The sequence below is a fragment of the Panthera tigris genome, chromosome D1 (genome assembly GCF_018350195.1).
Source record: "Panthera tigris isolate Pti1 chromosome D1, P.tigris_Pti1_mat1.1, whole genome shotgun sequence".
NCBI lineage: Eukaryota > Metazoa > Chordata > Mammalia > Carnivora > Felidae > Panthera > Panthera tigris.
In genome coordinates, this window is record NC_056669.1 from 75,126,728 (window position 1) to 75,139,932 (window position 13,205).

General features: G+C 48.2%; 1 protein-coding gene and 1 pseudogene across 1 annotated transcript; both read right to left on the reverse strand.

Moving 5' to 3' along the window:
* Positions 1 to 1,093: 1,093 nt before the first annotated feature.
* LOC102953090 lies at positions 1,094 to 1,821 on the reverse strand (annotated as a pseudogene).
* A 3,174-nt stretch (positions 1,822 to 4,995) lies between these two features.
* Positions 4,996 to 9,078, reverse strand: DBX1 (developing brain homeobox 1). Its single transcript, XM_042959585.1, has 4 exons — positions 8,712 to 9,078; positions 7,969 to 8,070; positions 5,816 to 6,018; positions 4,996 to 5,355 (listed from the first exon to the last, which is right to left on the reverse strand). The coding sequence occupies exons 1-4, from the start codon at positions 9,076 to 9,078 to the stop codon at positions 4,996 to 4,998; spliced, it is 1,032 nt and encodes a 343-aa protein (XP_042815519.1).
* Between the last annotated feature and the right edge of the window lie 4,127 nt (positions 9,079 to 13,205).

A 13,205-nucleotide genomic window follows, 5' to 3' on the forward strand; every position in this document is an offset into this window, starting at 1 on the left:
ACCAGTTTGAGTATCACTGATTTAGGCCACAGAGAGGCAGGCTGGTGATACAGTAGGAGATTTAGGAGCATAATAAAGGTTTTAAATAACCATTGATTCTTTTTTTCCCGGTAACTTCAGAATATTAAAATGCATAAAGCTCTAATAGAGAGTTCTTACTGGTTGGAGTTTGGTTAGGTGGAGTTTTACCAGTTTAGTCAAGGGAGCAGGATGGCGTCGTAGAGTTAAATGAAACTGAGTTTGAATTCTGGCTGAGGTACCCATGGGAAATCACTCAAACTCCCAGCCTCAGTTTTTGCATCTATATATGGGGATAATAGTATCCACCTTAGATGACGTACCACAAGGATAAAACTCATGTGAGTATCAAGTCGCTGCTACTTAAAGTGTGTTCTGAAAACCAACAGGGGTTAGCCATGTTGCACACCCAGAGCTCTGAATCCTGATCTACATTTCGATGAGATCTCCACTCAGCAGAATGCACCCAGTGGAATGCCTGCCTGCCACACATTTTAGTATTTTTTTTTTTCCTTCAGCGGAGAGATACAACTATTTCAGTCTTTTGGATTAAGCTAATTGGCTTGACTTTGAAAAACACATTTGACCAGGTTATTTAGTCTCATTGTCTTAATTATTGACCTAAGTTATCCTTCAACTCATTTGAAAGATTTATAACTTCCAGATTTATGGTCTAGGCTCTTGAGTGTCTCACCTTGTAATTTATTTATTCGCTCAACAGAACTCAAACACTCAGTATGTGTCAGGGGCTATGCATATCACCAGGAAACAGTGTGCAAAACGGGCATGGTCCTTCATCCTTTGGTTCAGCTAAAAGAGACACTAAAAAGCCAAAACATGGCATTTGTAGTTCTGAAGATGTAGACCTTTGTGATTATAAGGGAGTAGCATACACATTTTAAAAAGTTTAGGGTGGTTTTTCTTTCTTTTTCTGAGTTTTCTTAACTTCTCTCTTTTTCTCTCTCTTTCTTTTTCTCTCTCATTTCCCTTTTCTTCTTTTCTTTTCTTTTTTTTCAAATTTGAACATAGTCCTTTATTAACTGACCAGATTACAAAAATAATCATGGTGGATACCTTAGTTCATCCTTCTAAGAAGCCTGTTGATCTGATTTTCTCTGTTGCCAGCATCCACAAAATGGGTAGTCTTTTTCTTCATTGCTTCTTGTGGAGAAGATAATTTGAAGGGCCATAGGAAGTTGTTTGCTTCTTTGAAACATTCTCCAACAGTATAGATGTCAAGAATCAGATCCTCCATGCAGACGATGCCATATTTACCAGGAGATAGAGCGATCAATGTGCTCTCTGTCAGGGCAATTCGCTTCTTGTTGATTTTTCTCTAACCACGCTTGTAGATCAGTTCATTCACTGACTTCTGGTTTGGGTACCCCCATGCTATAGATGGTTCCACAGTCCTCAGCAAGTTATCTGAAGCCTTGTTGAGCTTTACAAAGGTGCTGTTGAGTATCTGACAAAGGCAAAGGAGCTGCAACACCTTTCAAACCTTTGGGCTCACACTATTGATACCTCTGATCCTGATGACAAAAGTCAATTTGGGTTCCTCAGGTTTGTAGAAGTTGCCAGCTTTTCTGGCAACAGAATCTCATTTTTGTCCATCTGCCTATATTCCTTGTGGTAATGCTTAGCTTTTTCATAGATAAGCTTCCTCCTTGCCTTTCGAAGCATCTTTTGGGCAAACTTCTTTCTCAGATGGTTGATTTTCAACTCTGCAAAATTCCTTTGCTATTTTTAAAGGGTTTCTGCCACAGCAGGAACCTTCTTTTTCTTCTCTTGTGCACCCTCCATGAGTCCATCTGGAAAAGAGGAAATTCTGTCTCTTCTTTTCTTACGTAAACCCTACTGCCAACATGGGGCTTGAACTCACGACCTGGAAATCAAGAGTTGCATGCTCTACTGACTGAGCTAGCCAGGTGCCCCGTTAACTTTTCCTAATATAGAAAAACTTTTACACCATATATTGCTTCTTACATTATATTATGCAATACATTCACATTGTGTTATGATAATATTGCTTACCATGAATTTTTTCATTTGGTCATAATTTTGACCATTACTGGACTTTTAATTCTTCTAACATGTGAGTTATTTTTCCAGTTTATTTAAATTTTTTTAATGTTTTAATTGAAATTAAAAATCACACATTTTCCATCTTAATCGTTTTTAAATTACATTTCAGTAATGTTAGTCGTATTCACATCGTTGCACAACAAATCTCTAGAACTTTTTCATCTTGTAAAACTGAAAGTCTGTACCCATTGAACAACTGTTTCCCCAACTGACCCCAACCCTTGGCAACCATAATTCTACTCTCCGTTTCTGAGTTTGAATGTGTTGGATACCTCATATAGGTGGAATCGTATAGTCCTTGTCTTTTTTTTTACCAGCTTATTTCACTTAGCATAATGTCCTCAAGGTTCATTCTTGTTTGGCATGTGACAAGATTTCTTTCCTTAAGCTGAATAATAATCCGTTGTGTGTATATACCACATTTTCTTTATTTATGCATCCATCGGTGGACATTTAGGTTGCAGAAGCTATTGTGAATGATGAGATGTGAATATCTCTTGGCTATTGTGAACAATGCCACTTTGGGGTGCCCCCAAAGTACTTTGAATGTAGACACTAATCTATCCCCATGCCTGAAAATAGTTCTTGACGGTAAGTAAGAACTGTGGACTCGAGCTAGCAGGGAGGGTAAAGTGGGCCACTCTGGTCAGGATCCCATCTATGGATGTCCAGACAACAGTGGAGGGAAGGAGAAAAAATAGCCTGAATCACTCAGAGCAGAATTTCTTATCTAAAAGATTATATGCCTACCATGGGCAGAACACCATGCTAGGTGCTTTCGTATGTGTTGGGGCGGGGGGGGGGGGGATGTGGAGGGTTTCTTGGATTAAGATAATTAGGACAATAAGATTTTTTTTTCAAGTTCTCAGGATCATTTCTAAATAATAATGAAAATAGTGATCACCAGTGTCAGGAACAGGCCCAGCACAGGAAGATATCAGAACCTTACATGGAGAGAGGGCTCGTGTTATTTGGAAAGAGAATTAAACTGAGAATAGAAAAATTCAGATTTCAGATAGGATACAAACTATTGAAATTTAAGTTTAACAACTTCCTCCCCCCACCCCCGACTATTGGGGTATGGGTTAGGATAATTAAGTGTGGGTCTGTGTGGCTGAGGCAGCAAATACCAATCTCTGAAAGCCCACAGAAGCCTTTACCAGGGTTCTACCTGATGTTTTTTGTTCCTACGTTGCTGTTGAAATTGTTTCTGTTGAAAGCTAGTTTTAAAGAAATTTAGTTTCACTTGTGAGCCCCAGAGTCTGTATCTGGGCCCACAAGTCATGGCTATGGATGACATTCCTGAGAAAATCAGCTTACACACAAAAGATAAGACCAATTTTGAGCTTCGCTGGGGAATAGAAATTGTATAAACTTTCAAGAAGGGAAAGTAAAGCCATCATAAACTTGAACAGCTTAAACTGACTTTCAATGATTTCAGGCCTTAGAGAAGAAGGATTACTGCAGACTCAACCTGTTGGTACCACTTTACTGGAGCTCCTTTCCTCGTCACCATAGCAAATGTGGTTATCGATGGTACAGGGAAGCAGAAAAGACACTGGCCTGAGAGTCAGAGATGGGTTCTAGTTCCAGCTCGGCCACTAGACAGCTGGATGGCTTTAGACATGTGCCATTCTCTCTCGAGTGTCAGCTTCCCTTCCTGAAATCCCAGTAGCACTTGGATGAGAAGCTCACCATCCCTTTCAGCTCTGACATTCTGTGAATTAATGATATACTTGACCACTATGTCCATTCTACTGTTTATTTGGCATTTGTTCATTTGATACATATATACATATATAAAAATCTGTACAAGGTAAAAATACAAAATAAGTATTTCTTTATAAGTTATGCAATTAAACAGCTACCTTTTTAAAGTTTAAAAGCCATTGCAGAGAGAGACAGAGAGAAAAGTCTAGTCAATCCTTTATAGTCATTCACAATAACATTGGTATAAAATATCATACATGTGTACAAAATAGTGTACAGTTCATAAAAGCTGTGCAAAGACAGCAAAGTTCTGTAAAAAAAAAAAATCAAAATCAAAGAGGCTGTGGGTTCTCTCTCTGCTTATGTCATGCCCAGTGCTCGAGTCTTGCAGGTCAGTGTAATCTCCCTAGAAATAATAAAAGGGCACAAGGTAGAGTGCTTGGTGCATATACTATGGATGCAGAAATTAAAAAGAAAAAGCTCTGAAAGACACATACAGAAATAGAGACTGACTCTTCCTTCAATAACTCACTTCTTTGCCCAGAGAGCATTTGGAATACAACAGGAAGGACTCAGTATTTTTGTTGTGACTTAGACCAGAAGGTGTATATGTGTATAAAATTAAAAAAAAATTTTTTTTTAATTCAGATATCTAAGGGAGCTGCTATGGAAAGACTGGGTTACCAGAGTCGACATGGGTAGGAGACCGTTCCACCAAAGACAGGGGGGTGGATCTAGGAAGTCAGAGGTCTTAGAGTTATATGCTTGATGTTGTGACTCCTAACTTCGTTTCCTTCTCCATAAAGAGTTTCCTGTCTTACAGAGTTGTGGCTTCTAAAGACCAGCAGGGCCTGGCTCACAGCAAGACCCAGGCTATAGGAGTGAACACCCCACTGTGTTTTAAATAGCTGGCAATAAGCAAGATAGGAGCTCCGGTGGGAAGTTAAGGCTGGGACCAAGACCTAAACTTCACTTACGTGGAGAGAGCTGCTGGGAGGTGTGTGGGGCAAGGAAACGCCATTTTGGGCAATGGAAGGGGCTGCGGCGCCCTTGACCAGGCTGAGGTTCTGCAAAGGGAAGCGGCAGCGTCTGGACAGCGGGGACTAAGCGGACAAGCAGACTGAATCACACCTCTTCAATTTCAAAGTACTTTGAAACAGTACGCAGGGCACGGGAGGGCTTCTAAGACACGGTGATCTCCTCCTCTTCGCCCTCCTCATCGTCCTCGGAGTCGGAGAAGTCCGAAGCCTTGCCGGGGCTGCTGGAGTGAGCCGGTGAGGCAGGCAGCGGCCCTTCCAGCCGTGGGTCCCGCAGGTGCCGAGGGTCGGGGGACGCGTGATAGACCAGGCGGTGGCGGGGGCTGCCCGGGCCGTCGTCTTCCTCCTCGTCATCCCCTGGGCCCTTCTGGCCCACGTCGCTGAGGTCCGGGTGCGGATTGAGTTTCGTGGGAAGGGTCTGCTCTCGGCAGCCCCCGCTAGACAGAAGCTCGCGCTCCTTGGAGTTCCGCCACTTCATGCGTCGGTTCTGGAACCAGATTTTCACCTGGAGCGGGGAGGAGAGAGAGCGGGGGACAAGCAGCGGTTATCGCAGCTGCTCCCCACCAAGGGCGTGGGGGAGGGGCTCCGGCAGGACCGTCGGGGAGGTAAGAGGCTCTGTCCTTCTCCCCCTCCTTGCCCGCTGCCCGGTGAGTTCAGATGGTCAAGGACTCACCCTACCCTCACCCCCTCCTCAGCTTCTCGCTCCTCTAGCCCCATCCTCACGCACCTGACCCGGCTGGGCGCAGGTGGGCGGGGGGGGGGGGGGGGGCGCTGAGCCGGGGAGAGAAGCAAGCTGTCCCGAGTGGCCTCAAGGAAGCTGGCTCGTGCGCTCATTCCCTCTCTAGACTTTACTTTCCCCATCCGTAGGAGGGGACCTAACGGGTTTCAGAGGACCCTCCCAATTGCACGATGCGTGGGGGAGGGGTGAAGCGGGGAGGGTGGGGCTGTGGGGAGACCGCCCTCACTTGTGAGTCTTTCAAGCCCAACTTGGCCGCCAGCTTCTTGCGGTCGGGCTTGCTGATGTACTTCTGCTTCTGGAACATCTTCTCCAGCGCCTTGCGCTGCACGTCGGAGAACACGGCTCGTCGCAGCATGCCTCGGCGAGGCTTGCCGCGGGCAGCAAGCGGCCAGGAGAAGGTCCCCGGGATGGGCACGACGCTCGAGGACGCTGCGGAGGGGTGGGGTGGGGGGTTGCGAGTGAGTGGGCGGCGTCCCGCCGCGGCAGTAGCGTCTGCCCCTCCCTCGTGGCCTCCCTCGGTTTTTCTCTCTGATCCCTTCATCTCTTTAAAGCTCTCCTTTTTCTCCCCTTGGAGAATAGACCAGGAACCTACAAACCTGCGAGACTGAAAGGCGCTTTCCGCCCAAATAACTTTCCCTTTCAACCAGGCAAACCCGGATTAGGTAAAACCACGGAAACACAGAAAACAGCCTCCACAATAGCCTGTTTCGTTTTTCCATTCAACAGTCTCAGGGGAACAGTGTCAAGGGAACAAACCTGCGTATATCGGCTAAAATAGCAAAAGAAAAAATTTACAAAAATAAAAATAAAAATACCCAGCTGAGGCCGCTGGGTTTCCCCCTTATGCTCTTATCACCTTGGTGGCTTTTGCATTCTTTAGATGAAAATGAGGTGCCTTACTTATTTGACAGAAGAAAATCCGCTTTGGATTTTTTTTTTTTTGAAAAATCCAATCAGCATTCATCTTTTTCATATTAATCTTTCTTCCCCTCCCCCACAAAACGTAAAGAATTCGGCCCGAATACATGAAAAGTGGCAGCTAATTAGCACATTGACCGCTCCCCAATGGGTATTGGCATGATAAAAAGGGGGAGAGTTTTCCTTTAAGGGAGGGAAAAAAAAAAAAACCAAAAAGAAACAGAGACTCTAATGAAGCGTGAATGGTAATTGTGTAGTAATGAACTAACAGAAAAAGACTGAGGACAAGCAGCGAAAGCCATATATTACTGGGACAAAAGAGATTTACACTTTCAAACTAAACACAACTGCAGGCCAAGACCATTGGGAGAATACTGATGGCAGAGGCTTCTCTTCCCGGAATCATTTTCATTAAATGGACATGAAAAGCTATTTATAAAGCTCGGGTTGTTTTTGTTGGAGCATTGAGATGAGGGAGAAAGGCAGCAAATTCCATTATCAGCAGCAGCATGAATGGTGGTGGGGGGCTGTTGGTGAATTCTCTCTCCCCCTTTTAAAAATCAATTGCTTATTTCTTTCTCTGATATTTGGGAGTGTTGTCGTGGTTCTACCCATCCCCCACCAACCGTGCCCAGTCTCCCTTCTCTTTATAGGCTCTCCTCTGTCTCCTGAGTCTTGACCGGTTGCTGAGTTTTCAGCTATACTTTGAGGCACCACTGGGATTCCAGGATGGATAAAAACCTCGTGTAAACTGTTGAAGGTGTTTCTCCTCCAGACTAGGACCCCATTACGGGCTTCCCTCAGACTTATTTTAGAAGTTGAAGGTCTTTAAAAAAGATAAGGCGGTGGGGGGGAAGGGTACGAGAAGAGGTTGGGAAATCAGGTTGGAAATAGAAGGTTGGGGTTGTGGGAGGATCTAGTCCCCCTCCCCGTAGGCGACCCCAGGCATCCCACACAAGAGGGCACCCCATGTGGTCTTGTGAAAAGCCCGAAACCCTGAATGAGTCTTAAAGAGAAATTAGCCCCGGCTGGTAGGTGTCTCTCGGCGGCGTGAAGGGGCGAGGGCCGGTCTGTGTGTGGCTGCCCGGAGGAGCTGACCAATTGGTCATGGTGCTGAAACCTTTGTGGCGGAATCGTGGCCAAGTGCACTGACTCTGTGGGAAAACGGCGGCGTGAAGGGATGCCAACAGCTCCTCGCCGGGAAGGGAACCGCCTCAAATTGGGACCATGACAATTCCTACTAATTTGTAGAGCAGGGAATTGGTGCAAAGTGTCAAGCAGTCACTGCTTGTGCTAAATAGGGCATCAAATTGGCGCGACGGATTCGTGAATGTTGTACGCCTCGCAACCTCTGAACCAGAGCATAACCCCGAGGGGTGGACGGAGAAATATGGCTTTCGGAGCAGGGAGCGACGGGCTGGGGCTGGGGCGCCGCCCCCCAGGAAGGGGAATGAGACCTACCTGGGAAATAAGAAGATCTGATGAAAGGCTGGAAGGAGCCTTCAAAGTAGGGAAAGGCGAAGGTCTTGGGAGGGACGCTCTGGAGTAAGGCAGGGGATGTTTCTGACAGAGAGTAAAGGAGAAAGGAAAAGAGAGAGAGAGACAGAAAGGGAATTTGATTAGGTACTTGATTATTATACAGAACATTGAATATATGATATGATTAACCCTTCAGCTGGCTTCAAAGGCATCTTTCTCAATGTTTTGACAAAGTAGAAGAAACCTTTTCCTAACATCATGTCATCTGTGGAATCCTTCCACCACCACCACCACCCTCCCCCCCCTCCCCACGCACCTCAGAGTTGGCTCCCTGTCCCGATTCTCATCCTAGGTACTAACGAGATATGCAGTATTAGGGCGGGTAGGAAAAGAATTGTAGATCCATTATACTAGCTGAGCTAGTAAATATATTGTCTTGGGTTTATAAAAACTGGCTTCCAAAAGTTTGAGGGCAGAAACACAACACGCCTAGGGGCGGGCGCTCTCTCCGACTGCAGGTAATCAAGTTCGTTCTGAGGGTGGGGCGAACCTGGAGGCTTTTCTTCCGGGAATTGGCTGGACCGGAGTCTCACATTGCGCGAGTGGGGTCCCGGGGATCCTGCGTAAGTGTATGTGCGCAGATGTGTGAGTGGGCGAGGAAACAGGAAACCGGGGCAAGAAGGACTCGCACCTGGACCGGCCCTCAGTGTCCTGCGCTCACTTACCGGTTCTGGGAGCAGAGGAGAGGATGGCGTTAACCCCAAACTTCAGAAACGTTGGCTCGCTGGCAGGGGCGGCGGCCGTCTGAGGTGAACCGTCCGGTCGGCTGCCTGGACCCGGGGAGCCCAGGTCCGAGGTCCCGGTGTCTGTGAGAGTCGCGGGGGCCCCCTGCCTAGGGGGCGACATGCTGGCCGTGGGTAAGCTGCGGGGCAGGTAAGCCGGAGGCCGGCTGATGCGGATCAGATCCTCCACCAGGAAGCTCGAGTGGCCGGAAAATGCCGACTGCAGGGACTGGGGCAGCGTTAAGGTGGGCGTGGGGCGCAAGAGGCTCGGGTACCCGGCGGGGGGCGCGAGGAGGCCAGGGAACATCATGTTAGGCGCAGGGCGGGCGGAATAACCCTTCTTCCAGTGGCCTGAGGGTAAATGCCTCGCTTCCCGCCCCTCCCGCCCCCGCGATGCCCTCTCTCTTGGGCTTAGCAAACGTCTCCAAGTAATGATCCCACTTGGGCGTCTGCGAGTCCTCCGTGGTCCTCCCGTCGAGGTGATGGTTTTATAGTGGCCCGCCCGTTAAAGCGCTTTGAAAAGTGACAGCTCTGACAATGAAGTTCAACAAAGTTCTCCACTCGAGCTTCATTCGCCGGAGGCTCTGGGCGCTCTGATTGGCGCAGGGGTGCAATTTATGATTGGATTAGTCTTCATAAGCATGGCCCGCACAATGGGCCGGCAACAAAGGCTGGCGCGCATCAATTCTGCATATCGACCGCCTCTTTGCAATACAGTGCGCCCCCAAAGCTCTCGCCGGGAGTTTTTGTTCCGAAGCAACACCCGGGCTAATTAAATGCCTATTTAGAAGTTTCAGATGACATCTTGCCTCATAGAAAAGGAATTATTTAAAGAACGCACTAAATTTATTTGCAGCTCCCCTGCCGAGTCTGGAAAATAAATCAATAAATATTCATAGAAATTCGTCTCCAGGCAATCAGTAAAATAGCCCTCCCCCTTGTGGGGAGGGCAACGGAAGATTTCAAGTCAGTGAACACGAAAATATACTCCCTCTTCAGTCTCTAGCTGTATAGGTTACTCCAGCTGAGGCATAAAGCAGATGTGAGGGGTGGGTAAAATCAGTGTTTGTGGGGTGCCATTCTGACAACACAGGGAGATTGGGAATTAATGCTTTGGGGTTATTGGGTGGAGTCCATAAGGATGGAGGGGGAGGTCTGGATTTGAGTTATTTCGGGTCGGGAAACTAAGAGTTTGAGAGAGTTGGTAGATACCTGAATAGTAAAATGTGTCTCCTGCAAACTCCCAGAAACTTGGAAAACAATTTCAGCGAGATTTCTTTAGAAGTGTCAGCAAGGAGCACTCCGCAGCTTGCCTGGGGGAGGATCAGAGGGGAGCAACGCACAGGGTCCAGGCTGCTGGATTCCACTTGAGCAGCCTCAGGCCAGGTGACCTGAATGCTAGAACTGCTATGCCGGCCCTTTTCCCACCTCAAGGAGCCCTCAGAAATTTCATTTGAAACTTACGGCCTGAACTTTTGAAGCCATAGCAGCAAAAGTTGAGATTCCTCGAGAGAGCCCTACCCATTGCCGGGTGCTTAACTTTGGCCAAAGTTTTGCAGCTTCTTAATTAACTGCAGTATACAAACGCCTGAAAACAGCCTGGGAAGAACGCAGTTCTCAAGAATGCTGGTCCCACGTCAGGAGACCCAATGCTTAATCGGGGACCTCAAACGAGAGTCTTCCCGGAGACAGTCTTTCTCTTCACTGGGGGGTTGGGGCTGAGGGAACGCTGAACCTCAATCCCCCCGTTTCTCTGTTCGGCGAGATAACAGATGTGTTAAACGTCCCATTCATTTCTCTGGTGTGGCTGAACCTCCCCAAAGAGAAGTGTGCAGCCCAGCCAGGCCGCCCTGATCCTATTAACCATGAACTAACTGTCACCTTCAGCTGGTTTTCCTTTTTGCTTTTTAACACAAAGCTTTCTCAAAAATCTTATTAACCAGCTTTATTTCTCTCGATGGTTTTGTTCAGGGCGTTTTGTGTTGATGATCTCCATGTCGCTGCTTTAACCATTCAATAAAAGTGCATCTGCGATTTATATCACATTAAACCAGAAACGGAGTCCGCTAAAGCTCTCCCTTGATTCAAATTAAAAAGTTATTTAGGGCCAGGCTCTGGAGCCGAATTATAATGCTTTACGATGACGCAAGTATGGAGTTTCTGAGCCCGAGACTCTTTTGGAGGCGTACTGGCCAGGCAGGCTGTCAAAAACCTCTAAGGAAAGGAATGACTTCTAAATAAGTGGGTATTTAAATATGGGAAATGCATCGCTCCAGTTAATTGGAGACCTCTGGAAACGGACGAGGGACGTGTGTGAAGAACTTCCAAAGTTTCTCTTTTTGAAGTCTTGCAATAAAATAGGGGAGAAAAGTCTAAACTGTTTGAACACCTGCACTTTCATCTTGCCACAAGACGAAGTTTTCCATCGCAGTCCATTTCCCGATACCCCCGTCCCCAACTGCTTTGTGGAAGCTGGAAGATCGGCTCTGTTTTTTGCATTCTCTCCCTCCAACTCTTCTCATCTCTAATTCTCCATCGCCAACGCCTCCTTCTCTTCCTCCTCCTTCCACCTTCCTCCACTTCTCCCTCCCTCCCTCGTTCCTTTCCTCCCCGCCTGGAGCCGTTGCTTGTTCCAGGGGTGGAGAAGAGCGGTAACTACCGGTGTTGAATTACCCATCAGAGAAGCGCTTGCCCAGGTCTTCCGGAAGATCGGAATAGAGCCTCGGTTTGCAGGGGTTTTGGCGAGGAGGAGGGGAGTGCTCAGAACTCAAAGCTAGTCTGGGGCCTTCCTAGTGCCATCCTCTTCCCCAGGCCTCCTCTCCTGCTGGGGTATTTCGCTCGGTGTAGTTTTTAGTTATTATCCTGTAGATTGACACGCTCCATTGGCCCTTTACTATCACGCGCGCGCGCGGGCGCGCGCGTACACATGCCTCCCCCGCTCCCGGGTCATTCTGCCTTACTATAGACTAACTGCTGCTAACTTCGCCTTGTAAAAGGGGCCCTGACATTTTTGGAAGGTGGGTCAACCCCTTGCTGAGATCCACGTGGACCTTGCCTCCAGCGGTCCGTCTGCAGAGTCCCCTAAGGAATTCCTAAGGCGAAAAGAGGAAAAGTGAGGGCGGGGGCGAGGGCTGGCCGCCCGTGAAAAGGCAGAATAAATCCTAAGGAAGCAAGAAATCGGACGAAAGGATCTTACTTTAAGTGATCTCCTTGAACGCGTCTTTTCAAACTCCGCGATAGCCTAAGGGGCTGCGCGGCGCGGCGTCTGTGGCTAAGACCTGTGACTAATGCCGTTTGACCTGAGCCCATGGGGTTTTGTGTGTCCTGCCATTCATTGTAATGTCGTTATCTTCAAGTTTATTTCAAAGAAGTCGCTCACGTCCTCTCTCCCAGAGCTGCGTTGTTTATTTCTCTTTCAAAGGAAAAAGCGCAAGAGGCAAAGAGAGAATCGGAGGCCCTGGCTGCCTTTAAGGTCCTTGCCTGTGCCGCGGGCGCTACTGCTTGCCGCGGGAGGCTGCAGCAAAGCTGGCCGGACTCCTGGGGCCTACAAAGCCAAAGCTGCCAGAGCCTCCCTGGGACCGCAGGGTGGGCTCTCAGAACCCGCTATGGGGAATTTCTTTCCTCCCCGGCAGTGGAGAGCGGGCGGGTCCCAGCCCCACGCGCCAAGCTCTTGCAGTTGTGGGGCCCCCTGCAATATGGGCGGAGCCGGGAGCACCTCGGTAACCGCAGGCCGCAGAGGGAGAAGGGCCTGCAAAGTAGAGTGACTTAAGATTCCCGGCCGTCAGAAAACATAACCAGTTAGGGAAGTTAGGGAAGGTTGGGACCTCAAGGTAGCACTTTGCAAGGGTTTGAACCCCCTGGCCGTGGCTCTCTGGGGCTGGGGCTGCAGACAGTTGGAGCACGCCTCGGAAGTTAGGACGCGGAAAGGCGGCAACGGGGAAAGGGCCCCGCTGCCTGGTTTCTCCGGTCTTGGGGGAAAAGAGGGAGCTGACCCCCTGGGCAAAGGAGGAGGGCGACGAGGCTCGGGCTGCAAGCGCTTTCCAGTCGTCCCACCCTCTAGGCAAGCCGCTCTATTAAGATACCTCTAAGGGGTTCACCTTCAGAATAGGCCACTAGGAACTACCGGCCTCCCCAGCCCTTTCTGTCGTCTCTCCCCACCCCTCATTCCTTTCACACTCACTCCCCCCCCCCCTTTTCCTTGAAAATCCTTCTATTGTGCCAATCAAGCAGATGGTTTGCAGGAAATATAGCTTGGCCTCGCTGACCGAAACTAATTTTAACTAGCTTTCCAAGCCTGAAACGTTTGTTTTGCTCTTACAAAATAGCCCCCAAAACAGCTGGCAAGGGTGAATTAAACCCATTAAAGACACATTTATAAGAAATTATATTCACATAGATTGCCTGAACCCCCCTGTGCAGCCTAAGAGGGGAGATGAG